Raw genomic sequence first — 27,950 nt, 5'->3', positions numbered from 1 at the left:
AATTTCCTCCCCAGGATCCCACCCTCTGCCTGTCCCCTGACAAACCCCTGGTACTCCCATGCCTATCCAACCGCTGCCTGTCCCCTGACTGCCCCCACAACCCCTGACCCATCTAACCCCCCCTTCTCCCTACCCCTTACTGCCCTGCTGAACCTCAGCCCCATCCCAACCCCCCCTGCTCCCTGTCCTTTGACTGCCGCCCCCCCCGGAACCCCCTACCCCTTCTCCAACCGCCCAGCCCCCTTACTGTGCCACTCAGACCAGCCTGTCTGACTCCGTGCAGTGCCAGACACGCTGCTGCATACATGCTGCCGTGCTCCCTCGTGGAGCCACAGCCCCCCCCGTGCCCCGCCCCTCAGCACCTGCCTTTCAGATTTGAACACCTCAACATTCAGGAGTGCTCAAGCTCCGTTTGGGCAGCTGTTACTTCCTTTCTCCCAAATCAAATACACAGATCCACTGTAACTTGCTGTAGAAAAAGTAGGATAAAATTGAGCAAGAAATGCTTCCCAGTGGTTATCAGGACTGGAATTGCTATTCTCAACAGCCATTGCCTTTTTGTTTGTTTGTTTGAAAGAAAGACAGTGGTATTGCATTGGCAAATTCCCCATAGAAAGAAAGAGTGGAACAAAAGAATAATAAAGGCACCTCAACTTTTCCTCATTTATAGAGGACAGTCTTATAATATGCATCCAGATATCCTCCAATCGCACAAGCTGAAAATTGTTCCACTTTACTGTAGTTCTGTAACCATATGGGAACCAATCCTGTCCATGTTCTGAGCACATCCAAAATTACTGCTGAATGACCTGCCCTGGGAGCGAGTTACCAGTGACCCAGAGCTGCAGCGGAAGGAGGGTGCAAGTGGTGGGGGGAGGAGAGACCAGGGCTAGGGTGGCAGAAGGTGTAGGGGGGGAATGGGGGGAAGGAAGGGTGGGGAGCCCAGAGCTGGGGTAGCTGGGGGTTGCGGCGAGGAGCCCAGGGCTAGGACGAGGGGCAGCCAAAAATTTTTTTTGCTTGGGGCAGCAAAAAACCTAGAGTCGGCCCTGCCCAGGGGAGATCCGTGTGGTTGCTTGCCCTTTCCTCCACAGTCCCACCTCATTCTCTGCCCTGTCAGGAGCTGATTCTGGAGCCGGTGATGAAGCGCTGCAAGTACGAGCACGTCCGGCATGTGAACGTCCTGAAACAGATCAACAACCACCACAGCATTGTCTTGAAGCAGTGGAAGGCCCTGCGTCGCCTGCTGACCTCACAGCGCTCCACCTGGGCCGACGGGTCAGGAGATAGTGCTCCCTTTGGGCAGGGGGAGTGGATGCTGCTCAGGGCCCCCTCCTACTCAGCGCTTATGGGGCAGCCCAAGGTTGGGGCTGCTGGATCCTCCAGGTTTAGCAGTATCGTCCCCTCCACCCCCCGAGGAATCCTGCGCCATGATCCTAGCATGGCTTCCTGCCCCTCATGGGGTGCGGTTCCCATGGTGGGGGGGAGCCCCGGAGCATGCTGCAGCCGTGTCCTGCTGTGCTCTGCCCACTTGTGGGGCGGCCCCCGGAAGACTGACCAAAGTCAGACAGAAAAGAAAGGGAGCCCAGGCGTTAGCCCCACCCACTGTGACAAAGCCATGCCTCCCCCGATTGGAACCAGGCAGTGTGGCCTGCAGCTGTTCCTGGCCCTCCCACGTTTTCTGCACCCCGTGTTGCCTGGCTAGTTTCATGCCGCCGCCTCCTCCTCCTCCTCTCTGCCCTGTGGCTCGCAGGCTGAAGGCGTGATGGGGTGTGGTAGAAACTTGCCCCCGGGCTGCTCTCGGAGGCGGATGGGCCCTGATCCGGCAGCTTCTCTGCTCAGTCTACAGTCCTCGTAGTCCCTGCAGCAAGGGGGAGCTCCGTCAGCCAACACCTCGTGAGCCCAAGCTGTTCCGTGGCTCAGGTTGCATTGTCCCATGCTAACTCCAGTTCCCAGCTTTGGGGCGCTCGGGACTCACTTTTCTCCCTCCCCGTCCCCCACAGAAACCCCCCAGAGATTCGCTGGAAGCTGTCGAGTGCTGAGACTTACTCCAGAATGAGGCTGAAGCTGGTCCCTAACTATCACTTCGACCCCCACGTGGAGGCTAGCGCCCTCCGGGACAACCTAGGTGAGCAGTGCTCGCGGTGTGGGGATGGGGCCAGTGCGCGTGGGTCGCAGCCTGGCTCTGCCAGCTCACCGATGTGCAGTCAGCTGTAACGCCGGCAGACCCCGTGGGCGGGATCGAACCTGGGACCTCTGAAGCTTAGTGTATGAGCCTCTACTGCACGAGCTAAAAGCCAACTGCCTCTTAGGCAAGGCTGTAGCAGGCTCTTCAATCTGTAGCTGGGCTAGGTGCTACTGGAGAGCAACACACCCAGCAGGCCTGGGTGACTTTTTCACATAGAGGGATCTAATGTACGTTTTGGAAGGAGTGGGGCCTGACCCCACCTCTGCCAGCAGAAATAAAACCTAGATCAGGGCCCCTCAGCCATAGAGCCCCGGAGTGACACTCTCAGAGCTGTGCTCAACCTGGTGTCTCCAGTTTAGTCTCTGTCCGTTTCAGGCGCGGATCATTCTCACAACCTTGTGGAGCCTCTGCCGCTGGCCGTGGCCAAAGAGGCAAAGGTGAGCGAGCTGGAGGATGATCAGCTGGCGGAGGAAGACCTCGAGTTCTTGGACAATCAGTGAGTCTCTCCCTGGGTTCAAGTATCAGAGGGGTAGCCATGTTAGTCTGGATCTGACATGCATCTGACGAAGTGGGTATTCACCCACGAAAGCTCATGCTCCAATATATCTGTTAGTCTATAAGATGCCACAGGACTCTTTGCTGCTCTCCCTGGGTTGCTGTTCGCGCGCTTGCTGGGCTCAGGAACAAAGCATGTCCTGCAAGGAGGGATACATTGCCTCGGAGGCTTGCATCTGAGTCTGTCCGTGTGTCTCAGGGTCACCCCACGTGGTCCCCATCTCAAGGAGGGGGCAGTTCGCACTTCCCGGCCAGTAATCTGTGGCTTTTCTGCTGAGATCATCAACAGGGGGCCAGTCATGGCCTTCAAACAGCCATTGCCCAGTAACAGCTCTTCATCTGGGACTGTCACAGGTGGGATTTGAACCCGCAGCCTTTACATTGTGAGTAGCGTGGGGCAGAGACCACATCCCCCCCATTGTCTAGTAGAGCAGGGCCCCTATCCTGACTGGGACGTCTGGCCACTAGCACAATATAATTGGAAGAGATGAAAGGCGCTATATTCTCTCCCATGTTCCCCAAGCCATCCATCTCCCTTTGCCTGCCTGGGCCCATCTCACCCTTCTCCCAGCTAACAAGTGCAGACCTCTCCCAGTGCCAAGAGGCACTCTGCACACCGCTCAAGCTGGTACTCCTGGAAGCTGGTAGGTTTTTCCCTGGCGAGGGTGCAGGGAGAGTCGCCGAGCTGCCCTGGATTGGCTGAGCAGCAGAGCACGTCACGGTAAGGCCAGTGGGTGCCTAGATATCTGCTACCATTGCTGGGAGCAGAGCACGCTGTGTGGCGTACAGCCCAGGCCAGCACAGGACGCCAAAGGCGGCCTCTGTTCTCTAACCAGCCAGTCCCACGCGTCCTATTGGCCAACTGTGTGTGGGGATGGAAGCCGTGGGCCGTAAGAGGGTTGTGCATGTGTGGGTACGATCTCTTCCAGGGCTGAACCCAAAGAGCAGAGCCAGAGGGAGAAGCTGGTGATCTCCGAGGACTGCGAGCTCATCACCATCGTGGCTGTGATCCAGGGCCGGCTGGAGGTCACCACGCAGCATGTCTACTTTTACGACTGCAGCAGCGAAAAGGAGGAGACGGAGGAAGGTACCGGAGGTCGCCTATGCCCACCTGTCTCCTGCTCTGCATCGCAGCCTCTGATGCCGGAGATTTCCCCCTCCATCCTCTCACTGCTGTGCTGCTGTTAGATTACTCATTAATCTCAATACTAGCACTGCATGAGAGTAGCATCTATTGGCCCATGCTGCTCGGCGCTGGCTGTCCCTGCCCCAAAGAGCTCATGGGCAAAGGGGACTCAGGCAGAAGATGGGGAAACTGAGACACGGAGGTTAAGTGACTTGCCCCAGGGCATGCTGGGAGTCTGTGCTGAAGCTGGGAATTGAGCCCAGATCTCCTGAGTCCCAGTCCAGTGCCTTAACCTCGAGGCTAGCTTGGCTTGGGGGTAGCCCAGCACTGATCTTAGACCTGAGATGTGACGTGGGGGAGAGGTTGAAGGCTGGAAGCCTATGCTGGGTCTCCCCAGTGTGGTGATTGCTTGCTGAGATGGGTCAGTGTCTAGGATCAGGGTGGGCCCTGCGGTGCTGGGAGCTGTTCAGCTATGGAGGTGCCTGGGTATAGGATGGGGGAGGTAACAGCTGGCCTGCTTTCTGCCTTTTCCCCAGGGATCGGCTATGACTTCAAGCGCCCCCTGTCTCAGCTCCGGGAAGTGCACCTCCGCCGTTACAACCTCCGCCGGTCGGCCCTGGAGTTCTTCTTCATCGACCAGGCCAACTACTTTGTCAACTTCAGGAAGAAGGTTCACCTTGATCTCCTCTGCTCTCCTAGACAGGGGCCACTGCCCAGCCCCGGGGAGCATCCCCACTTCTCTTGGGAAGCCAGTGGCACCCTTCCCAGAGCGTCAGTGCCCAGCCCAGACCCCAGCGCGGTGCTGGGCTGCCGTTGGGGCTATGGTGGAGACCCAAAGCAAGGTCTTGACCCCGAGGAATCGTGCTCCAGTGACCTGAATTCAAATGGGGGGGAACTTTGATCGGAGGGGGGGATAAGACAGGAAGTCGAGCATCGCTGGTACAAGAGGCCTGGTGCAGGGTAATGGGCAAAGTGGCCCTTCATACAGAGCTTCTAAAGTGGGCGGTGCTCAGCCAGGAGGAGGGTGGTATGGTACTGGGATGGAGAGGAGTGTGATCCTGTAGCACTCCCAGCCCCCCCCAGCTTTTCCAGCCCCCATCCACGCGCGGAAAAAACAGGGGAGCCGCGCCCGGCCAGTGTGTTTCAGAGCCTTGTTAAGAAGGGAATTGCACATGCATTTGATTTAGGATTGAATTCCTTAGACTGGATCTTTTGCTGATGTAAATCAGCGTGGGGCCCTTGTTTTCATTGCTGATTTACACTGGGGGTGGGCTGGCCCTTGGACGGCTGTCTCTTTCACGTGATTTATCCATGTAGGGCTCTCCCAGCCCCTACTGGAAGAGCAGGCCAGATCTCAGAGAGGCTGGTTGTCTTTGCTAGAGCAGGGCATCGGGAGAGCTGGATTCTGTCAGCTTCCAGTGTCTGACCAGGGGCAAGTCACCGCCCCTCTGTGCCTCAGTTTCCCCATCTGTAAAATGGAGATAGAGCCTGATCCCCCCCACCCCCTGGGACAAGTGCTTTGAGGCCCTGGGGGAGAGGTGCCTTGTTCAAGGGCAGACTGGACGCTGTACGTGTGCTCCTCTGAATGCTTCATGCACCTGGTTTTGTCCCTGCAGGTTAGAAATAAGGTGTATTCCTCTATTCTGGGCCTGCGCCCACCCAACCAGATCTACTTTGGCAGCCGGTCACCCCAGGAACTGCTGAAGGCCTCAGGACTGACTCAGGTGCCGTTAGCATCTTCCTGCAGCCGCTGCCTCCTGCCCGCTTCACCTGTCTCTCTCTCGAGAGCGGAGTGTGTCCGTCGGGGCTGCCTCATAGCCAGAGTGCCTGGCAAACTTCCCCCAGCCTCCGGCTCTGCCAGAGGTCCCGGGGCCCACCCCTCTATCCCAGCCAGGCCCCTGGGTGCAGGGCCTGTCAGCTGTGCCCAGCTGGGTCACGGTTCTGAGATCCGCCCAGGCTGGCACCTCATTCAGGGCGTGATCCAGGCTGTGAGCCCAGCCCTGCTATGGGAGAGGCCCCGGCCCTGGCTCGCTGGGAGACAGAGCACGGGCTTGGGTCGCTCAGGGTCGCAGAGGGAAAGTGAGCGCCACCTCGCTGCGGGGTCACACTCCCAGTGTGGGTCATTGTGCTCCGGGGCAGAGTGGGCACCTGAGGGGTTAAATAGCCCGAGGGGGAGCTCAGGCATGGGCGGCTGCTAGCCTGGCCTCCCGCAGCTGATGGCGGAGTGGGGGAATCCACTGGATAAGTTTCCCTGGTGAGACCTGACTTTCTAGCAGCCTGTGTCTGTGCTGCTCCCCGTGAGGGTCCCCCCCGACCCTCAGCATGGCGACTCCCCTCTCCCTCCCTGCAGAGTCTGCTCCACAGCCAGGCTCTGCCCCCTGCAGTGACTCCCAGAGGGTGATCCCACGTCCTGTCCCGTTTGGCAGGGACGGTCCCCTTTTTTTTTTTAAGCCCTGTCTCAGCTTTTTTGGCAAAACAGGGTGTTTGTCTCGTTTGCAGCTGATCAGTTGGCAAGAGCAAAGGGGACAAGTGCACAGTTGGGCCAGAAAAGTGGTGTGCAACCTCCAGGAGGGCGTGGAAGAACGTGCGGGGCGAGCGGCAATGCCTGCCCCACATGGGAGGGAGGGCCCAGGAGAGTGGCTTGGGCTAGGCTTGCCCTGCATGGGTGGGTGGCAGGGGGCTTGGGTTGACCCATGGGATGGGTGAGGTGGGGCATTGGACCCTCCCTGTGGGGTGTCCCATTTTCTCTTTTGGAAAATATGGTCACTCTGCGCCACCCCCGCCCACCCCCCTGCAGCGACTCCCCTCCCGCTCACCCAGCCAGGGCTGCCCCCCCTGCCCCTGCCGTCCGCAGAGCCTGTTTCAGCCCTTCCATGTCTGTTTCAGAAATGGGTCTACAGGGAGATCTCCAACTTTGAGTACCTGATGCAGCTGAATACGATCGCGGGACGCACCTACAACGACCTGTCGCAGTACCCAGTGGTGAGCATGTCCGCTGGGCCCTTCCCCTCTGCCCAGAGCTGCGGTCAGCGGTCTGTCCTGGGGCCAGCGGGCGAACGGAGACTAGGTGCTCAGAGTGTCCCCGTGACGTTCCTTCCGGGGTGGTCGTCTGGTCTCCGTGCTCCCTCCCTGGGCCGGCAGCGTGGCTTGGGCCCCCAGCCTCGTCCGAGTCCAGCTCTCGCTAGCCTGGGGACAGCTTATTAGCAAGCCACCCTTCATGTTGCAGGGATGCTCCTTCCGTGCTTTCCACGGGCTTAAGAAGGGATTGGTCGAGGCGTTAATGAGTGGCTAATGAAGGGCAATAGAGCCAAGTGGGTGCTAGGTCACTCCCAGCCGTCTCTAGCACGTGGTGCTGCTGACCACCTGTACTGCGCCTACATTGATGGGTCCTGTTGGAACCCTTTAGATCACAGCTGTGGTGGGGTGGCACCTACAGGCCAGCCGGGTGGAGGCGTCTTTGTGCTAAGGGCTGTACGAACCTATAGAAGAGAGTAAAATTAGAGCTGCCCAGCCTCACCCCCTCGTAATGCAGAGCTCAGCCATAAAATCAGAGAATATCAGGGTTGGAAGGGGCCTCAGGAGGTCATCTAGTCCCACCCCCTACTCATAGCAGGACCAACCCCAACTAAATCATTCCAGCGAGGGCTTTGTCAAGCCTGACCTTAAAAACCTCTAAGGAAGGAGATTCCACCACCTACCTAGGGAACCCATTCCAGTGCTTCACCACCCTCCTAGGGAAAAAGTTTTTTCCTAATATCCAACCTAAACCTCTCCCACTGCAACTTGAGACCATTGCTCCTTGTTCTGTCATCTGCCACCACTGAGAACAGTCTAGATCCATCCTCTTTGGAACCCCCCTTCAGGTAGTTGAAAGCAGCTATCAAATCCCCTCTCATTCCTCTCTTCTGCAGACTAAACAATCCCAGTTCCCTCAGCCTCTCCTCAGAAGTCATGTGCTCCAGCCCCCTAATCATTTTTGCTGCCCTCCACTGGACTCTTTCCAATTTTTCCACATCCTTCTTGTAGTGTGGGGCCCAAAACTGGACACAGTACTCCAGATGAGGCCTCACCAATGCCCAACAGAGGGGAATGATCACGTCCCTCGATCAGCTGGCAATGCCCCTACATATAGTGTCCTCCTGGCTCTCCCAGTGGATCAAGAATGTCTCCCCCTGTAAGAGTCTGGAAGGCCCAATGGGCCTACCCAGCCCACCGCAGAAGCATGGCCACTAATGCTAGCCCTGTGCTCTTGGGGAAAACTGCCCATTGTGCCACTCCCCCATTGTCTGACCACGGGCGGCGCTAGGGTTTGAAGGCTCCGTGACGGGCCGGGCCGGGTAAGGAGTTGGCAGGCATCTGACTGGCCTCTCTCCTCTGTAGTTCCCTTGGGTCCTGCAGGACTACGTCTCCGAGACGCTGGACCTGAGCAACCCTGGCGTGTTCCGGGATCTCTCCAAACCCATCGGGGTGGCCAACGAGAGACATGCCAAGGACGTGAAAGAGAAGTGAGTGCGTGTCCCGGGCGCTGGGACTGGAGTGGGGCTGACATCGGAGCGTCACCACGGCTGCCGAGAGCCGGTGGTGTGCCCTGGGCGTAGGAGTCCGATCCCAGCACATGGGGTAGCGAAGGTCTAGAGTTAGGGCAGATCACCAATGCCTCCCGATCCCATTTGCTCTGTGGAGATGGAGCAATCATCTCGTGCCTAGAAAAGGCCGAGTGGTGTGTGGGTAGGAGAGCTCGCCCTGCGCTCTGCTCCATGGCTGGAGAGAGGTCCTGGGCCACTAGGACTGCTGCTCCAGCCCCTTCACCAAGCAGCGAGGCGGGTGGGGGCATGCTGGTAAGAAGGCTGTGCCCTCTCCAGTGCCAGTCTTCTCTTCCTGATGCAATCGCTCCTGCTATTACAGCACATGCTGGCAAACCAGCTTGGCCAAGGCAATAGCTGTGTTGCAAGTCACCCTGGCCTCCCCGCTGGGGTTCCCTTCCTCCTCCTTCTTCCCCCCGCCCCCACCGTCTGTGTCTGGGTGGCGCTCTCTGTTCATTCCCCTCCCCTCCCTGTCCCCAGGTACGAGAGTTTTGAGGACTCCACGGGCATGATCGACAAGTTTCACTATGGCACACACTACTCCAACGCGGCAGGCGTCATGCACTACATGATCCGGACTGAGCCTTTCACCACCCTTCACATCCAGTTGCAGAGCGGCCGGTGAGATCCGGGGCTGGGCTAGCACCGGCGTGGCAGGACAGTCCTGCTACTTCTCTGGGCCCTGCTAACACAGGATCGCCACTTCCCCCTCGCTCATTCTAACTGTCCCCTGGGAGACTGATCTGCAGCCTGAGAGCTCGCTGGCAGGGGATCCTTTCCTGTGGCTTGTTCTTAAACGTTCCTTGTGCTCGAGTGAGGGAGGAGCCTCTTCCCTTCATTCTTTATGTCTGTGCAAGGAAGTGTGGCCTAGTGAATAGATCACCAGACTCAGGAGAGATGGGTTTTAGTCCTAGCTCTGCCAGTGACCTTAGGCAAATCACGTCCCCGTGCTGTGCCTCAGTTTCCCCAGCTATACAGTGGGAATGGTACCTCTGTGAAGCGCTGGGAGATCTGCTGATGTAAGCGCTAGATATTCTATATTACCTGTTGCAAAAAGTGTTGCAGAGCCGATTCTGAGCCTTGCCTTTGAGTTGATAAAGCAAAAAGAGAGTTTGGCCGGCCCTGTATCCCGCTGTGGCTGGGTGACTCATGGGTGTTATCTGGCACAAAGAAAGCCAGAGGGCTAGGGATGCAGTGGTTTGGCTGACGAGGCTGATTTCTTCAGACCATACGGTAAACCCAGGAGCTCGCTGGAAGACAGGAGACTGCGTGTTATTGATTGTATTGCTCTAGTGCCTAGAAACCCCCACCCAGGTCAGGGCTCTGTGGTGCTCGGTGCCGGGCAGGTATCTGGCAAGAGACAGTAAGGCCCCTTCCGTCTTCGAGCTAGGGAGCTGCGGCACAGACATGCGAAGGGTCAGTGGTGGAGCTGAGTCCAGGTCCCGGTTCTCCTAAGTGCCCACCCAGCACCTTCACCACTAGGCCAAGCCTTACTATCTTGCCGGCAGGTTTGACTGCTCGGACCGGCAGTTTCACTCGGTGCCTGCGGCCTGGCAGGCGCGCATGGAGAACCCGGTGGATGTGAAGGAGCTGATTCCGGAGTTCTTCTATTTCACAGACTTCCTGGAGAACCAGAACGGTAACGGGCGCTCCTGGGGCATCGCAGCTGGGCTGGCTGGAGTGCCCTGCGTCGAGAGCCGGGGAGAGGGGCTCGCCGGGGTTAGCATGGGGAGGTGCCTACTCAGGGCCGGCTTTAGACCGATTTGCCCGATTCTGGGAATCTGGCCCCGCGCCTAAGAGGGCCCCGCGCTTTAGGCACCTTTTTAAATTTTTTTACTTACCCTGGCTGTGGTCTGCTCCGGGGTCTTCCATGGCCACGCTCCCCTGACCAAAGGGCCGGCGGGAGCACGGCTGCCCCACAGCTCCGCTCTCTCAGCTGGAGCTCTGACCAGAGTGCCGCAAGCCCGCGGCCCCACTCTCCTGGCTGGAGCTCTGGCCAGAGCACGACAAGCCCCGCGGCCCCGGCTGGAGCTCTGGCCGGAGCGCGACGAGCCCCGCGGCCCCTCTCTCCTGGCTGGAGCTCTGGCCAGAGCTCGACGAGCCCCGCGGCCCCGCTCTCCTGACTGGAGCTCTGGCCAGAGCTCGACAAGCCCCATGGCCCCGCTGTCCTGACTGGAGCTCTGGCCGGAGCGCGACGAGCCCCGCGGCCCCTCTCTCCTGGCTGGAGCTCTGGCCAGAGCTCGACAAGCCCCGTGGCCCCGCTGTCCTGACTGGAGCTCCGGCCGGAGCACGACGAGCCCCGCGGCCCCTCTCTCCTGGCTGGAGCTCTGGCCAGAGCTCGACAAGCCCCGTGGCCCCGCTGTCCTGACTGGAGCTCCGGCCGGAGCACGACGAGCCCCGCGGCCCCGCTCTCCTGGCTGGAGCTCCAACTGGAGCGCGACAAGCCCCGTGGCCCCGCTGTCCTGACTGGAGCTCCGGCCGGAGCGTGACGAGCCCCGCGGCCCCGGCTGGAGCTCCGGCCGGAGCGCGACGAGTCCCGCTGCCCCGCTCTCCTGGCTGGAGCTCCAACTGGAGCGCGACAAGCCCTGCGGCCCCGCTGTCCTGGCTGGAGCTCCGGCCGGAGCGCGGCGAGCTCCAGGCCCCCAGCTGGAGCTCCAGGCCCTTTAAATAACCCCCAGAGCCCTGAGGTAGCAGGGGGTTCTGGGGGCTATTTAAAGGGCCAGGGCTCCAGCTGCCTCTGCCACCCCGGTCCTTTAAATAGCCACCGGAGCCCCGCCGCCCCCATGCGTTCCCCAGGGCTCCCACGGCTATTTAAAAGGTCTGGGGCGGGGTAGAAGCAGGGGAGCCCCGGGCCCTTTAAATAGCCCCCAGAGCCCTGGGATAGCGGGGGGGGAGGAGGCTTGGAGACTTTTGAAAGGGCTGGGGCTCCAGCTGCCTCTGCTGCACCCCCTGCCCTGCCCGCACCAGCCCCGCCACCTGCTGCCTGCAGCCAGCTCTGCACCCCCTGCCCACAGCCAGCCCCTACCAAACCCCCTGCCCTGTCTCCAGCCAACCCCTGCCACACACCCCTGCCCGCACCAGCCCTGCACTGCCCGCCCTGCCCTGACTCCAGCCAACCTCTGCTGCACCCCCCTGCCCGCACCAGCCCTGCACTGCCCACCCTGCCCTGTCTCTAGCCAATCCCTGCTGCACCCCCCTGCCTGAAGCCAGCCAGTCCCATACTCCTGTCTCCAGCCCTGCCAACCCCTACTGCACCCCCCTGTGGCCCTGCCTGAAGCCAGCCCGCCCCACACCCCCCTGTCTCCAGCCAGCCCCGCACCCCTTGCCCTGCCGACAGCCAGACCCTACCTCCAGTCAGCTCCTGCCCTGCCTCGAACCAGTCCCATGTCCACTGCTGCCCTTCAGTTCCCAGGCCAGTAACCTGCACACCTGCTTCAATGAGGGGGGCAGGAAGCAGCGGGAACCCACACATGTGCACGCCCCCATGGAGTGGCGGGGACCCACACATGTGAAACGGCAGTCATTAATAACCAATCAACAGCATATATGATGCAATATACATAATATACAATTTTATTATTTATATAGTTATGGAAAGTAAATACATGGAAGAAATGGAAGGCTTTTTTTTTACACTTCTTTCTTTTTAAGTCATCCCTGCCAAGGCCCCGCCGTAAGTGTTCGAATTGGGCCCCGCACTTCCTAAAGCCAGCCCTGTGCCTACTTGGGGCCTCCATTGAAGGGGCAGGATGCGTTCTGTGACTCTGGCTTCCACTTCCGTTGATCTCTCACAATTGTCGCAGAGACTCTCAGTCCTTGTCTGTAGCCACTGGGCTTGCTGGCTCATGCAGGGTGTAGTGCCCAAGCCAGCGGGGGTTGGAGCATGTTGGGTGCCCCAGAGCTCTGTGCGCATCGTTACTGGGCTCCAGACAGAGCTGGGATGCAGGCTGAGCTCCTGGGGCGCAGAGGAGCTAATTCTGCCCTGCATAGAGCTGATGCCCGGCAGACGTGCCATGGCTGGCGCATGATCTCCTGCTCGGTTATAGCATCCAGCACGAGCCGGTGTTGGCCCCGGGGCTGGGGGGCCGTTGATCGGACCCTGTGCCATGGGATGCGGCGGAGGGGGATGGTGAGCCACCCTGCTGTATCACCTTCCCTAGGGTTCGACCTGGGCTGCCTGCAGATGTCGAACGACCAGGTGAATGATGTCGTCCTCCCGAAGTGGGCAAGATCCCCGGAGGATTTCATCCACAAGCACAGGAAAGCGCTGGTAAGTGGTCAGGGGCTCTGGCCATCCCGCAAAGCCGTCACCTGGCCTGTGAAACTCACTGCTTCCCCAGCTTGTAGGGCGGGGGCCTGGGGTTTCCCTAAGAGGCGGCCCAGACCCATTGGGGCGTCCCCAGCCTGGCGTGTCCCCGTGGCGCTGAATGTTCCTGTTCTCTCCCTGGAACAGGAGTCGGAGCACGTGTCTGCCCACCTCCACGAGTGGATCGACCTGATCTTCGGGTACAAGCAGAGGGGCCCAGCTGCCGTGGAGGCGCTCAACGTCTTCTATTACTGCACGTACGAGGGTAAGAGGCGCCGGGGCTGAGGCCAGGGCGGGCAGGGTGCCTGTCACTCATGGCACCCCCGTCTCTCGCTCCCCAGGTTAGCTTATAAGAAGCACACAGGATCTTTTTTAGGTTATAAGGCAACACACCATGTTTATGAAGAATACAGTAGGAAAGCAGCTAGCATGTGCTCACATAAACACACACACTGCCCTGCCAGTCGATGTTCTAGTTACCAGTCCAGGGTCTGGATTAATCTACTGACCAGCTAGATCAGGGGTAGGCAACCTATGGCACACGTGCCGAAGGCGGCATGCGAGCTGATTTTCAGTGGCACTCACACTGCCTGGGTCCTGGCCACCAGTCCGGGGCCTCTGCATTTTAATTTAATTTTAAATGAAGCTTCTTAAACACGTTTTTAAAACCTTGTTTACTTTACATACAACAATAGTTTAGTTAGATATTCTAGACTTCTAGAAAAAGACCTTCTAAAAACATTAAAATGTATGACTGGCACGCAAAACCTTAAATTCGAGTGAATAAATGAAGACTCGGCACAGCACTTCTGAAAGGTTACCGACCCCTGAGCTAGATTGATCACAGGTAAGCAGGAGCTGGGTTCTATCTGTCACAACGTGATGCTCCAGGGGAAGTCTTGGCAGGACGAACCCAAAGCTCCTCAATTCTCACCTATCTTTTATAGCAACAAATCCTTATGTAAGCCTGTGAACCCTGCTGTGTCATGCTTGAATTATTGATCACAAACTAGTTGTTTTCGCAGTTTCTTTTTCATCATTAGCATGTGGTTTTCACAGCTATTTTCCATTTCCGTATTTTGTATCCTGTTCTTAATTCAGGGAAGATGCCTTTACACTTTAGGGTTGTCACTCTGCACTCTCGTCCAGCCATCAGGGTCTCAGGATGATGATGCTGGCAGCTTGTTTCTTCACCCCTCTTTTGTAGTTCACTGGCGTGTTTTTTATTTATTTATTTACATTTCACACACATTTATTCACACACAGAACAGCACAATAATTTCAAACACCAACTTTTCACAGAACAAAACAATCCTTTCAAGGCAGAACAGAGCAATCTCCAATAGTACTAAATTAGTATAAAGCCTTAATGTATAAACTTACATTAAAACAATTTCATCAAGTAACTTTACTATAAAGGACAAAACAATTTTGTCCCCAAATCCATGTTACCGTACACCCAGGGGCTGTGGACCTGGACGCCATTGCCGACGAGACGCAGAGGAAGGCTTTGGAAGGCATCATCAGCAACTTTGGGCAGACCCCCTGCCAGCTGCTCAAGGTATCGGGAGCCGGAGAGGGCATTTCCAGCTAACCCCCAGGGAGGGGAAGGCCCTGAGAGCTCCACTCCCCCAGCCAGGACTTCAGTCCATATATGGCCACCTCCTCACTCCTGGGTCCTTTTGCCCTCTGCTTCCTCTCTCTTCCTGGGAGGCTGGGCTCTGGGATCTCGCTCGGGGCAAGGATCTGGCACCTCCCGACTCGCTGGTGTCTTCCCCCCCGGCAGGAACCTCACCCAGTGCGCCTCTCAGCCGAAAACGCCACCAGAAGGCTGGCCCGGCTCGACACATACTCCCCCAACGTCTTCGAGAACCTCAACCAGCTCAAGTCCTTCTTCGTCGAGGTGAGAGCTCTCCTCGCCGCTGGGCTCCGAGGGTGGGGCTGGCCAGAGCTGCAGGCCCTGCTTGGGAGAGCTTACCAGGAAATCCTCCCACATGGTGTGGAGGGAGGGATGCTTTTGGGGGGGGGTGAGGGAGGGAGAGTGATGGGGTGACAGTGGCCAGAGGAGGCGATATAGGGTGAGGGAGGACACGGGTTCCAGAGAGATGGTGCGGTTACCTAGCTCTTTGGGGTAGGGACTCTCCAGTGTGTCTGTTCAGCGCCTGGCACGACCTTATCCCGGTCTGTGACTGGGGTGCCGAGGCGCTACAAACACCCGATAATGTCTGGCGCTGACGGAACGTGCGCATGCTGGTGGGGCCGCGGCAGCCCCCGAGCTGCCTGGCAGCAGCACCAGAGCTCTCTGTTCTCTCCCGCAGGGGATCAGTGACGGGGTCCCGCTGGTGCAGGCTGTGGTCCCCAAGAACCAGGCCCATTCCTTCATCACGCAGGGTTCCCCGGATGTTCTGGTGAGTGCCCTTTGGGGGCATGGCATGGCTTGTTGGCTGGGAATTCGGGGGGCTCTCAGCTTGGTGCATCTGTAGCCCCCCTATCGGAGCACCTCTGCTATCTGTTCATTTTATCCTCCCAGCCCCCGTGCACTCAGGGCAGCTGATTGCCAGTTCACAGGGCCGGAGCTGAGGCACAGAACCATTGAAGTGACTTGCCTAAGGCCATATGGTGGGTCAGTGGCAAACTGGCCACCAGGTCCCCTGGGTCCGAGCCTGGGGCCTTAACCACAAGCCCGGCCTTCCAACTTCCAGCACTTGGCTGGGGAAACTAAAGCTCCCTCCTGCAGCTGACGATGGAGCACGAGGGCCGAGCAGGCGTTGGCTCTGGCTGTTCCCGAGAGCACTAGCTAACCTCTGGCTTATTACGGAGAGAGAAGGGGATCTGTCCTGCACGCATCCCGCCGGGTGCGGTGATTTGCCTCGGGTTGCAATAGCTAGGTAGGGTCAGGCCCAGTTGATATTCGGCTCGGACACCCCGGAATCAGCCAGTGTGGTAGGGGTGGCCATACCGCTGCTTGCCATTGTGCTGCAGGGGCTGGGGGAGGAAGGGGGGCACCTTTCGAACAAGTCATAAAACCGAGGTCCTGACCGGCCAGGGCCTTCCCGTGCCCTGTGGCACTTTCCCAAGAGCGGGGCTGTAACGTTGGGGGCTGCGCACTCTGCGTTCTCCTGCTAGCCTCCCTCTCCTTGCCTAGGTCACGGTGAGCGCCAACGGCCTGCTGGGAACCCACAGCTGGCTGCCCTACGACAAAAACATCTCCAACTACTTCTGCTTCACCAAAGACCCCACCATCTCCAATGCAAAGTGAGTCTGGGCCGGGGCCTCTTGGCAGGGAGCCCCGTTACCGGATCCCTCCCGGGCTCCTGCCATTCAGTGCCCTGGGAATCAGCCCCAACGCCGAGTCCCCGAAGGCTTTGTCCAGTCGGGTTCTAGGTGGCGCAACCATGGAGGCCTCCACCCCTGCCCCGCCCAGTAGGCACGTTCCTCCAGGTGTCACCCACCCTACGGCGTCCTTTTCACAGCGCTATCCCACTTCTTCCAGCCGCCCCTGGAGGAGCTGGCTCCAAATTCCCCCGACCGGCAGCCTGCTCCCTGGCTCCCAGCCAAGCTGTGCATGCCCATTCCTGGCATTCGCCCCCCAAGGGCCAGTCCTCGTAGCCCCTTGGCCAGTTCTGTTGCTCTTAGCTAATTGGGAGAGAACAGAGAAATCTTCTGGACGGAGGGCACCCCGGCAGAGTGCCTTGGATGGGTCACCTCCCTGCTCTGGGACATGGGGATGCCTCTGAAGGGGCAGCCCCAAATGCCTTCTCTGGACACAGGATTGCAGGTGATCAACTGCCTCCTTCCGGGTCCTGCTTGTACCCTCCACCCTGCCTGTGCCAGCCAGGGTCCCATGCCCCCTCTCCCACAGGCCCAGCCCTCTGTCCTCTCCAAGACCCCCCACCACGCTGGCTGCCATTGCAATCTGCTGACAACGTGATGGAGAGTTCCCGGGAGCCAAAGGGTTGGCGGATCTCTGGGGTGATGCCCCGTAGCCATGCGCTCTTGTCTCCTCCACCAGAGCCCAGCGCTTCCTATCCGGCCCCTTCGCCCCGGGGGTGGAGGTGTCCTCAAAGACACTGACCGTCTCTCCTGACGGGAAGCTCCTCTTCAGCGGGGGGCACTGGGACAACAGCCTGCGTGTAACGTCGCTGAGCAAAGGGAAGGTCATCGGGCACATCACCAGGCACATAGGTATGGGGCCCAGACGGGCTGGCGGGGGGGTAACTCGATGTGGGGCGCGTGGGCCGGAGGGACTCACATCCTGCCACGGTTCTGTGGCCCATCCCTCTAATGCACCTCCACCCTAGTCTGCAGCCCCCAAGCTTTTCCACCCCGTGCCCAGCTGATCAACCCTGGCATGACCTGCAGGGGCGCTAGGAAGACACTGGCAAACTCTCAATGCTTCGGGCCAGCCTGGGCCCCGGAGCCACCCCTTGCTCTTTGTGGCTCGTCTCTGTGACCTGGTGCTTTGGGGGAAGGAGTTACCTGCCCGTAGGACCAGGTGGGGTTGAAAAGAGCCATTCTGCTCACCCTGCGGTCACTAACTTCCACCCCCTCCAGAGTGCCTGGTGGGCTCTGCCCCAACTCAGAGCCCCAGAGAAACAGGGTGGGGATCGGCATCGTGGGGCGCTGGGGTCGGCGTCTCAGAAGCAACGTCTCCTCTTCCCCTCCTTACAGATGTGGTCACCTGCCTGGCGCTCGATCTGTGCGGAATCTACCTCATTTCGGGCTCCCGGGATACCACCTGCATGGTCTGGCAGGTCCTGCAGCAGGTGAGGGAGAGACCGGCTCCGGCTGGGTGTGCTCCGCTGCGTAGCCCAGGTCTGGGGTCCGAGGAGGCTTCTGGGTGGTTGGAGACTTCCTGGCAAGGCACTCGGTGACTTTTGGGTTCGGCAGGGGAGAAAGCAGATCCCCGGCATGTTTCGCTCCTGGGCTAGGAGGCACCATTCTGTAGGTCCGAGGGCGTGCTGGCAGCAGGCTACCCCGATGTCTCTTCAAAGGTTTTCTTTTGCGTTCATTTGGTTGACGTGATACTGATTGGCTGGTGGGAGTGGTACTGCAACCCCCACACCCAGCTCTGCCAGTGCCCCTCACTCCTGGCCCGCAGCACCCCTGCCATGCCAGCCCTGGGTCCAGTACCTCCTGCCATGCCAATCCTGGGCCTCCCCACTCAGCTCTGCCAGTGCCCCTCACTCCTGGCCCACAGCACCAGGCTTTGGCCCCCCACACCCAGCTCTACCCAATGCCAGTTCCCCACACTCCTGGTCCAGCCTTGTCCCGAGCAGAGATTGCTCCATCATACTAGCTTCTGTAGCAGTTCTGTGCTGGGGCCGGTTGCCTTCTGGAGACGAGGATAGGAACTTACCCGGTTCAGCCTGCCCTGCTGGAAGGATTCTGAGCTCTTCTCCCCTAACGTGTCAGCCTCGCTGCCACGTGGCTGGGGCTTCTCTTGAGCCATCCTGGCGGGTGTGGCTGTAGTTATTCCTCCAGCCTCGCTCAGCCCCTGGGGCTTTGCAGGCAGCATTGGTGGCTTCGCACGGTGATTCCAAATGCTTCCCATCCCCAGCATCTGGCTGCAGCTCTGTCCCCTCGGCTCAGTTTCCTCTGGGCCTTTCCAGGCCAGATCCTCCGCTACTCTAAGCGGCGATAGCTCCACTGACGTTGGAGGGGCTGCGGGGCCAAGACTGGCTCAGGATCTGACCCACGGACCCTGGTTTCTCTCTCCAGGGTGGGTTTTCCAGTGGCCTGGCTCCCAAACCTGTCCAAGTCCTGTACGGTCACGACGCCGAGGTGACGTGCGTCGCCATCAGCACCGAGCTGGACATGGCCGTGTCAGGGTCGAAGGTGAGGATGTGTCACGGTGCACGGGGGGCGGAAGGTGTCAATGTTAGGAGTTTGCTGAGGTGCCAGTTACATTTTAAAGCTGAACTCCAGCCAACTTGATTTGCCAGTTGGCTAAATGCTGTAGCCAGTATCGGAGTCCAGCGAGTGTTCACTTCCTAATTTAATGCTGCGCTCTTTTCAGATCTACTCCACTTGAGCAGTATTTCTCAAGTCAGGACACACAACCAATCAGCACTGTATTAATTGATCCAGAACCAGATTAATATCCACAGCAGTTCACCACTCACATGTAGGTGCACCCAGTGCTCGTGGTATGAGCACACACACCAACACAGTCTTGCAAGCAATTGTCAAAGACCAGGGTTCAACTCAGCAGTTAAACCAGCAAGATTTTTTATTACATTTACTTACGAGCATCATTTCTCAGTACCTAACATGCATCGCCCTGCCAGTGTTTCTCCAGGGAGGTGGGGTGCACTTCTCTGTAAGGCAGTTTGGAGCCCTTGCTGTTTGGATGGATTGGTTGCAAAACGGACAAGTTTAAAATATCAAAAGCAGTTGGTTTAAGTTTCAGTTCAAATCTCTCTTGGGCCAGTTTGCCTGCCTTATGAAGGAGAGCATTCGTCTAGCATGAATTCAACTCTAAACTATGGTTACAGGAGGTCTCTCTAGAGCAGTGGTCCCCAACCTTTTCCATGGGGCGAGAGCCGGATGACTAGCTGCCGAGGACTGTGGCCACTGGACAAGCAGCCGCCGAAATGCCACCATGAAGTGGCAACGTCAAGAAGCATTGCCACCGAAGTGCCGCCGGGAAGGAGCGTCAGCAAGAGGCGTCACTTCTTGACATTGGCACTTCTCATGGCATTTTGGTGGCTGCTTGTGCAGTGGCCGGTAGGCGGGTGCACATGGATGCCCTGGTGGGTGCCATGGTACCCACAGACACCACATTGGGGACCCCTGCCTTAGAGAATGGGCACTTGATTACTTATATTCAAGAGCAGAAGGGGAGATTCAGTCTGAAACGAAATCTCCCCAGTTCTTATCCTCTTAATGCTGGAATATGGAGACTGCCCACCGCCAGTCCTGGCATCCATTGCACTGGGGATTCAGAAGCTTCCTCATGGGTTCAGTCAACTCTGGGGGTCCCATGTAGTGACCTCAGCTTTATATACTCTGATTTCAGGGCTCCTTGGTGGGGACCACCCTCTGATTTCTAACAGACAGCTGAGTGCTCAGATTTTGGCTCTGTTTCTCTTACACTTCCATCAGTCTCCAGTAGATGGCACTGGCCTATAACACATTTCTTCAATCCTTTTCCTGTCTGAGGCTTTTTTATGTTTGATTAGTATCTGGGATCCCATCTCAGTATTAGCCCTTGTTATTAACTGGAAATTCTCCCTTTTTAAGCCATTTCTGTGGATAATGCAAACTTATTCCTGTGTTTATATCTTTCAACATTCCTTCTTTTGGTGCCAGACAACTGCTGTTATTTCTAGGCTGTGGTGTGGTGGTACCCATGTAGGTCCCAGGATTTTAGAGAGAGAAGGTGTGGGAGGCAATGTCTTGTATTGAGCCAGCTTCTGTTGGTGAGTGGAACAAGCTTTCGAGCTACACAGACCTTGTGCCTCCCACCAATAGAAGTTGGTCCAATAGAAGATATCCTCTCACCCACTTGGGCTCTCTCTTTCTAGTGTCAGTTATTAACAATGAACACCAAAAAATCTTCCAGGTTTGATGGACGTACTTTATAGGGTCTTTGATTGTACATAAGCATTTCATGTTGTTTAGAATATAAGAACGGCCACATTGGGTCAGACCAAAGGTCCATCCAACCCAGTGTCCTGTCTGCCAACAGTGGCCAAGGCCAGGTGCCCCAGAGGAGTGAACCTAACAGGCAATGATGAAGTGATCTCTCTCCTGCCGTCCAGCTCCACCCTCTGACAAACAGAGGCTAGGGACACAACAGAACAAGAGCCCCTGTCCACACACAGAGATGTACAGCAGAACCTCAGAGTTCCGAACACCTCGGGAATGGAGGTTGCTCGTAACTCTGAAATGTTCATAACTCTGAACCAAACACGGTTCTTTCAAAAGTTTACAGCTGAACATTGACTTAATGCAGCCTTGAAACTTTACTATGCAGAAGAAAAATGCTGCTTTTCCTTTGTTTTTTTAGTAGCTGACCTCATGAAAGACTCAGGGCAGGTGGAGAAAAAGACTAGGGTTTTGAGAGACCTATGGGAATTAGACTTTGAGGGCCCACTGATGGTAAATGAGAGCAAAGCACCCAGTTGCCCTGGTGACAGCCGAAAGGCCTTGTCGTTGTGGTAGGATGGCACCATCATTGTCCACACCATCCGCCGGGGACAGTTCATGAAGTCCATCAAGCCACCTTGTGAGAGCTCGCTGCCCGCCACTGTCTCGAACCTCGCCGTGGGCCTGGAGGGCCAGATCATCGTCCAGACCACCGTAGCGGGGAGATCCTCCTTGAAGGTGAGTGGGCCAGGACCTGCGGGCCCAGCAGCAAGGCGGGGGCAAACATGGCCTTTCCCTATGGGACGCTGTGGGCAAGGACGGGCGACTCGGACATGCTCTGAAACCCAGCAGGGAAGGGACAGTAACTCCACCCTGCTGTGGTGATGGCACTGTGCCTCGGAGCAATCAGCAGCAGCTAGATTCCGATCCCAAATAAATGTAGCTGGGGACTTATCCCTGTCTAGGAACAACCCATCCACCACCCAGCAGGAGGCGCTGTCCCCCCCTTCTTTATGCATCACTGATTTAGTTGGGAATTGGTCCTGCTTTGAGCAGGGGGTTGGACTAGATGACCTCCTGAGGTCCCGTCCAGCCCTGATAGTCTATGATTCTATGATCACCAGCGGAATGGGGTAGCAAGTTCCAGTTGTGCCTGTTGCAGGCAGTGGGGAGGCGTTGCTGATGGTATAGCTCGGCCTGCAGAACCTTTATGGCTGGTGATGGTAAGAACCAGGCCCATTTGAATGGGGAGTCATGGAGAGATGGTTCCGCAGCCACGCCGGAGGCTGTTTGCCCAGTCGCGTCCTAGAATAGAGATGTGCTTGGAAAGTTTTTGACCCATCATCAGTTGTTCCCCCAACTCCCTTCTCGTTTCTCTTGAAGGATAAATTTGCCCTGCACCTTTATTCCGTCAATGGCAAGCATCTCTCCTCCGTCCCACTGGAGGAGCAGGTCACAGTCCTGTGTGTCACCGAGGAGTTCGTGGTTCTGGGGACCATGCAGTGTTCTCTCCAGATCTTGGATCTTCAGAGGTAAATGTCCCCTCGTTGGTTTCCTGGGCCTACCACCAGTGCCGTGTGTCACTCCCGTGCAGGGGACGACGGTCCCAAGTGTGTCACAGCCATGATCGCTTCCGGCGAACGCTCTTCCTCCGTCGCTGTCTCTCTAAAACCATCCAGCGTGTGGGTCGATAACATAGCGTGTGGGTCTTGCATCTGCACCTCTCTTCACCTCAGGGTAGCCTACAATCTTCTGGAGGAGCTCCCCACGCAGATGAGCTATACTCATGCAGCCATTAATGTCCCGTTTTATTCAGGATGAGATTAGGGCGTGGCTGGTGCCTTATGCTCAGTCGCACGGGACGTGAAATGTACTAATGGGTAAGTCACTGGCCTCTTAAGCGGGGTTGTGGGTTCATGTCCCATCTGGGGGTGAGGTGAATGTGTTCTCTGGCCTGTGTCCTACAGGAGGTCAGACTAGATGATCACAATGGTCCTTTCTGGCCATAAAGTCCATGAATGGGAGTGGAAATTATTCTTTGGGGGTTAAATTGAAATACTCTGCTGGTTTCCCAGGCCCATAGAGTCCGTACTGATGAAGTGTCTGTTAGGGCTCCCTGCAGAGCTTAGGAAGCTGACGTTAGCAGTATGGAAGAATAACAGAGACCTTCATGCTTGTGTTGGTTGCAACATGTCAGAGGCAGTTTATTCTCAAACAATATTGCAAGGGGGAGAGTGCACAATGGCAGGTTTCCCAAAAGCTAAACAATTAGGGCAAGCATTTATACCTTCTGTTACACACAGTAATGATCCACAACTGCATTTTGTTTATACATATTCCTTTCTTACTTTTCTCAGCAGTTCTTGCTGGAGTCTGCGTTCCAGTCTTATCTAACACAGGGTCAAAACACTCTCTCTTACGGTTCTTTTCCACGCACCCCGGCCCTGCCTGGACATCTCGCGTTATTAGCTGGCAGAATTAGCCCGACTCTTGCTCTTCCTAAAGGACTAAGATGTCTGCACTTTTTTTCCACTTCCCCAGCAGGTTGGGGCAAACCTGCCTGTGGCCCTGTCCAGTTTGATCTGGTCTTGCCGGCTCTTGTGGGTGAAAGAGAATCACCCATTGTAACTGTCTGCGCAGGGCTGGGCTGCTGGACAGCACTTAAAACTGGATTTATCAACCCCTGGAACTACCCATGTTTTCCCCTGCTGGCCTTGTGGGATTAGCACCGCCCAGAGGATTCAGGGGACCTGGGGTCTTCAGCGGCAGGTCTCAGGATGGAAGGACCCCCCGCCGCTGGTCTTCGGGGCTCTTCGGCGGCAGGTCCCGGGGCAGACGGACCCCCCACCGCCAAAGACCCAGAGCGGAAGAAGCTCCGGGGACCCGGGACCCACCCCTGCAAGAGTTTTCCAGGGCCCCCAGTGCGAGTGAAGTATCCCGCTCCAGGGGCCCCGAAAAACTCTCGTGGAGGCCCCTGCAGGGCCTGGGGCAAATTGCCCCATTTGCCCCCTCCTCCCCACCGGGCGGCCCTGTGTGAGATTCTGCATGGCAGGAATTCCAGATCAGATTGACTCTTGTTTGCGAACTAAAATAGTTTGGTTTTCCTACCCACCAGCCTGGGATCTGAGAGTCAAGCTTGGCTTTCTCCTTTTCACGCGTCGCCCCCGTCCCAAAGGGTCTGTGGAATAAAACTCTGCCCTCAGATGCCCGCACAAGCCAGTTGTCCCAGTGTGGCATTTCTCCCTGCAAGTGGGACTTAGCCAGCTAGTTGACTGATGCAGGAGCCAGACTGAGACCCAGCTCCCTGTCCAGGAACTGCGTCGGCTTGGCAGGGTGAACAGGCGTGAAATGCAGTAAAATCCCCAGATCTGGCTTGAAGTGCAGCTGGGAGCCGGTTTGCTGCATGAGCAGGGCGCTTTGAGAGACCCCTTATTTAAAGATCTTGGAGAGGGGGTGAGTTTGGGGGGGTCTCTGGCAGGGCCCCCTGCCCAGCTGTCCCTTTCCACAGTCGGTTCTGAGTCCCCAGCAGCTCTCCCCACTGTTTAAATGCCCCACCCCCCCTTGCCATTTCAGCCTCCAAGCAGCGGTGTTGCCAATGCCCATGAAGGTTCCAGTTCACAGCGTCTCTGTGACCAAGGAGAAGAGCCACATCCTGGTGGGGCTGGAGGATGGGAAGCTGATTGTGGTGGGAGCGGGCCAGCCCTCGGAGGTAAATGGAGACCGCCCCCTCCTCGTGGTTTGGTGGAGGTGGGTGGGAGTGGGTGAAGTAGTTGCATGATTGGAGGGGCAGGGTGCACCTTGCTGGCAGGAGCGTGAGACTGGGAAGGCACTGCACTCCCGGCCAGCCCAGGTAGGCGCCAAGAGGGGCCCATAGCCATGAGTGAAGTCAGAGCTGCTGCCTGCAGACCGAGGGATTGACTTCTCGTGGGCAGCATGATTTCAGGGCTGGATTTCCCACAGCAGAATGCTCGAAATCAGGCCCCTCTCCAGAGCGTGAAATGGCTGGGATCAGCCAAGCCTTGGCACGAACCTTAGGACAGAGGTTCTGTCTGCTCCACCCTGCTCTCTTTAGTGAGACGGCTCATCTGTGCCAGAGGGTGGGCTCCAACCCTTGAGGTGCTGGGTGTCCTGGGGGCCGGGCGGCTGCACAGCCCAGCTGTGTGATGAGACCCTGGCCTGGAGGGAGGGGCTCCATGATGCAGGGTGGCCCCTTTTACAGAAGCCAGGTCTGTAACATAGCCAAGACAGACTATGGCCCTGCTTCCACCGAGCGAGCCCATCCCTCTCCGCAAAGCACCTCCACGTCGCTCCTCAGCCCTGCCCTTTCATTCCTCTCTCCCCCCAGGTGCGGACTGGGCAGTTCCACAGACGGCTGTGGCGTTCCACGCGCCGGATCTCCCAGGTCTCCTCCGGAGAAACCGAGTACAACCCGCCCGAGTCCAAGTGACAGGCTTGATGTGAGGTGACCTGTCCCCAGAACATTACTGGGCAGAGATGTCCTGCAGCAGGCGGTCTCTGGGAGGTGGCGGAGGGGGCCGGTCCAGCCTCCCCACTCGGAGGTATCTGCACTTCCCCTGGGAGCATGGCGATCGCTGTGACTGGGGCTCTCGACCACTCATTCTCCGAGGGTGCAGAGCTCAGGATCCTGTTCCGAGCCAGGGGCCTGCACCAGTGACTTTCTGGCTTGCCGAGCCAGGGTGCGCGTGGGACGATCTGGTGTCCCCCAGCCCATCTCGTTTCCTGCAGAGCTTGAAGTGGAAAACATTTTTGTAGTATTCTTTGTGACTTTCTCACTGGACGGAGAGGCCAGGAAACCAGCAGCCAGTGCCCCCTGCCGCCCAGCGGGGAAATGTCGCAATAAATGCGAGACGATGACCATCGCTGCATTCTCAATCCTTGGGTGGCCTTAACTAGACCCTGTTGCACTACGTAGAGAACTTGTACCAAAACTAAGGACTGCTTTCGGCAGGAGGCCAGTCTGCTGCAGAAAAGCTTTAATGTGATGAGACTGGCAAGAGCCTGTTCTGTTTTCCTCCCAGGGGTTGAATTTCAGAGGGCAACAAATACCAGGGGCCCAGAAAGATACCTTCTGATTGTCTCAAGCCAGCCCCAAAGCCAAGATGTGTATAGACCCCCTGCTGGCAAAGAAGGGTGTTGCGCTTTCATTGGGATTCTTCAGAATGGTTTGTCTGCTTCTTCCGACAGGGGCACTCAAATTCAGCACCTCCCAGGGCCCCAGTCATTTGCTGGTGGGGCCTCTTCTAACTTTCCTATTGATTTATACGTTTTTTTTAAAAAAACAAAACAAAATAAATGTGCACAATCTTCTTGTCTCCCAAGACTGGTCTGTTCCATGGAGCACGAGCCAGCGGGGCTCATTGGATGACTTCACCAGCAATAAAACCCTGCCGTTCGTTAGCTTTGCCTTCATCCTGCAGCTCCGGGGCTGTAGCGAAACTCCTCTCTGGCTGCACACTGGATACTCCTGCTTGTAGCAGGAAGGAGAGTTCTTCTCGCCCAACCAGGAGAGGATCAGGCCAGCGCAGGTGCAAGAGGGATCAGGGTTTGCCTCTCCCAACGAGGGCGGATCTTAGTAAGAGAGCACGCACCGCCCCTTCCCCAGCAGAGCAGCTTTCGAAACATAGCATCTCTATAAGGGCTCCTGGAGCCAAAGCTGAGCCGAAGGGCTCGGTCAAAACCTGTGGAGGTCAATGTTAGAGAGATCGCAACAGAAGTAAGAAAGCTCCAGCAGTAGAGATGAAGCAATACAGGGTTTTTGTCTCCTTCGCAGTCTGGGCCCAATGTTGATCCCATCTGCAAATGCCCCTCCCCCTCCAGATAGGCCCATCTGTCCCTCCATCAGTCTGTCTGTTTCTGATACTGAAGTGGCCACAGTAAATAGGAATTCGCCCAGAAAGAGGCTTATTTTTGCAGCCAGCGGCCAACCCTTCACTGCTTTTAACCAACTGGGTGGGTTTGCGGGGGGTCCAGTCTACAGACTTTCCTTCCCTGGTCATGGTGAGATTTGAAACCACGCTGGCACCTTCTCTGAGGTTCTGATCTCTGCTCTGATCTCTGTTTGTTGCTCACGAGCGGAACGGGGGAGTGGGGGTTGCGTTAGGCTAGAAGCAGCTGTCTGAGGCTTGTAGATGCTTGTGCCTTGGGCATCTCCCCATTCAAACATAGCTCGTGCAGGGAGCCCAGCAGTCCCCATGAAAATGGAACAGTCCATGTTTACGATGCAGGGCATGAGCCCATCCCCAGAGCGTCTGGGAGCGAATGGCCCCCAAACAAGGGGCGATGGATCGGTCCTTGTAGGACGTGGTTACTCACACTTAGCTGGAAGGTGAAGGGAGCTGCCATGTTGTTCCCCACACTTCCTCTCCCTGATTTAAAAACTCTCCTGCCGTCAGGTAAGCCAGGGGTGGAAGAGGCTGGTGGAGCTTTACTCTGGCCATGTTCCAGATGCGTCTAGGCGCAGAGCTGTGGAACCCACAGCCTTTCTGCATCATGTTGATGCTTGCAATAACCAGCGCCCTGATGCCAGTCAGCTGTCCCTGCGCCAGTGACTGCCCATCGCTGGGCTGGGCTTTGGTTTGGAGAGAGAGGGCAGTGACTAGCTTGATGTTGCTGGGAATTCACGCCTGACTCCAATCCCCCCTCGAACTCTGGAGATGTTGGTATTTTGGCTTGAGCTTCATAACCGGGGCCCCTGTTCTCCATAAACAGCTGGATCCGAACTTCCCAGAGATGGGAGGAGGGGAGATTAGGTTCTGGATCCAAAGCTCATAGCTCAGTCCCATCTCTCTGCAGAACCACATGAAACTTCACAGTCCTAGAGTCAGGAGGGGTTGTAGTCAGGTGGGGTGTGGGTTGAAGAGCAGTCTGTCCTTTCCCCTCCCCCCGAACCCATTCCCTGGCTCTAGGAAATGGATCTCTCCCCTGCCCCCATATACTCTAGGTATTTTTTGCCGTGTTACTAATGCCACAATATGGAGACAGGCTGTTTCCCCATGTCCAGGGATTTCTCCTAGAAGTCGCAGGTGCCTGCTGAAGATCTGTGGGAGGGATGCAGGGCGGACGATGTGAAACACAAAGACATGGTCAAGGTACGTTAGGATCTGAGTGCGATTCTTGAGGGGCTCAAAGCAACGAGCGATGTGCTTTGCTTTTATTATACATAACGATGGGTCGTTAAAGCTGCGGCACCTTCCATCCTCGCAACTTTCTTCCGTCGGTCCTCCAGGGTCCCTTTCCATCAAACTGCAACAGATGATGTTTACAGATTGTTTGGACCTTCCACGCCGTGACGCCTCCTGACCAAAAAAGGGACAGTCTCTACCTTGGGACACTGTCATTCGGTAGCTTCTTTCCATCAAGGGCTGAGAGGAGAGGACATGGGTCCGTTGTGGCTCACGCTGGAGGAAACATCTACCATAGGCCTGGGACAATCATCTGCAGATGCTGAACTGTAAATGCCACTAGTAAGGGGAGAGAGGCTCTCCAAATGCACTGTTAGCCACTGGACCCTGTTGCGGAGGTTGCTACTGGTCTGGAGGTGACGTTGTGATGAGTGGCTGGTTAGATCACGCTCTGCACTGA

General features: G+C 57.1%; 1 protein-coding gene across 7 annotated transcripts in view; it reads left to right on the top strand.

Annotated features, from left to right (window-relative positions):
• NBEAL2 (neurobeachin like 2) overlaps positions 1 to 25,681 on the top strand; it is a 189,235-nt gene extending 163,554 nt beyond the window's left edge. For all 7 annotated transcript variants that reach the window (XM_030549816.1, XM_030549814.1, XM_030549817.1 and 4 more), the window contains 23 exons: positions 1,118 to 1,275; positions 2,001 to 2,125; positions 2,561 to 2,681; positions 3,670 to 3,827; positions 4,403 to 4,536; positions 5,483 to 5,590; positions 6,753 to 6,848; positions 8,247 to 8,371; positions 8,930 to 9,070; positions 9,958 to 10,088; positions 12,610 to 12,719; positions 12,903 to 13,020; positions 14,219 to 14,316; positions 14,542 to 14,658; positions 15,074 to 15,163; positions 15,901 to 16,010; positions 16,768 to 16,940; positions 17,427 to 17,521; positions 18,477 to 18,593; positions 20,925 to 21,086; positions 21,732 to 21,880; positions 23,922 to 24,057; positions 24,694 to 25,681. In XM_030549816.1, coding sequence (XP_030405676.1) covers positions 1,118 to 1,275; positions 2,001 to 2,125; positions 2,561 to 2,681; positions 3,670 to 3,827; positions 4,403 to 4,536; positions 5,483 to 5,590; positions 6,753 to 6,848; positions 8,247 to 8,371; positions 8,930 to 9,070; positions 9,958 to 10,088; positions 12,610 to 12,719; positions 12,903 to 13,020; positions 14,219 to 14,316; positions 14,542 to 14,658; positions 15,074 to 15,163; positions 15,901 to 16,010; positions 16,768 to 16,940; positions 17,427 to 17,521; positions 18,477 to 18,593; positions 20,925 to 21,086; positions 21,732 to 21,880; positions 23,922 to 24,057; positions 24,694 to 24,795 — 2,874 coding nt within the window. In that variant the 3' untranslated portion in view covers positions 24,796 to 25,681. The remainder of the gene's footprint in view (positions 1 to 1,117; positions 1,276 to 2,000; positions 2,126 to 2,560; positions 2,682 to 3,669; positions 3,828 to 4,402; positions 4,537 to 5,482; positions 5,591 to 6,752; positions 6,849 to 8,246; positions 8,372 to 8,929; positions 9,071 to 9,957; positions 10,089 to 12,609; positions 12,720 to 12,902; positions 13,021 to 14,218; positions 14,317 to 14,541; positions 14,659 to 15,073; positions 15,164 to 15,900; positions 16,011 to 16,767; positions 16,941 to 17,426; positions 17,522 to 18,476; positions 18,594 to 20,924; positions 21,087 to 21,731; positions 21,881 to 23,921; positions 24,058 to 24,693) is intronic.
• Positions 25,682 to 27,950: the final 2,269 nt, after the last annotated feature.

This window comes from Gopherus evgoodei, chromosome 2 (assembly GCF_007399415.2).
Source record: "Gopherus evgoodei ecotype Sinaloan lineage chromosome 2, rGopEvg1_v1.p, whole genome shotgun sequence".
In the NCBI taxonomy this organism is placed as follows: Eukaryota; Metazoa; Chordata; order Testudines; family Testudinidae; genus Gopherus; species Gopherus evgoodei.
Note: the sequence above shows the minus strand (reverse complement) of the source record. Positions and strands in the feature narration are given on the sequence as shown.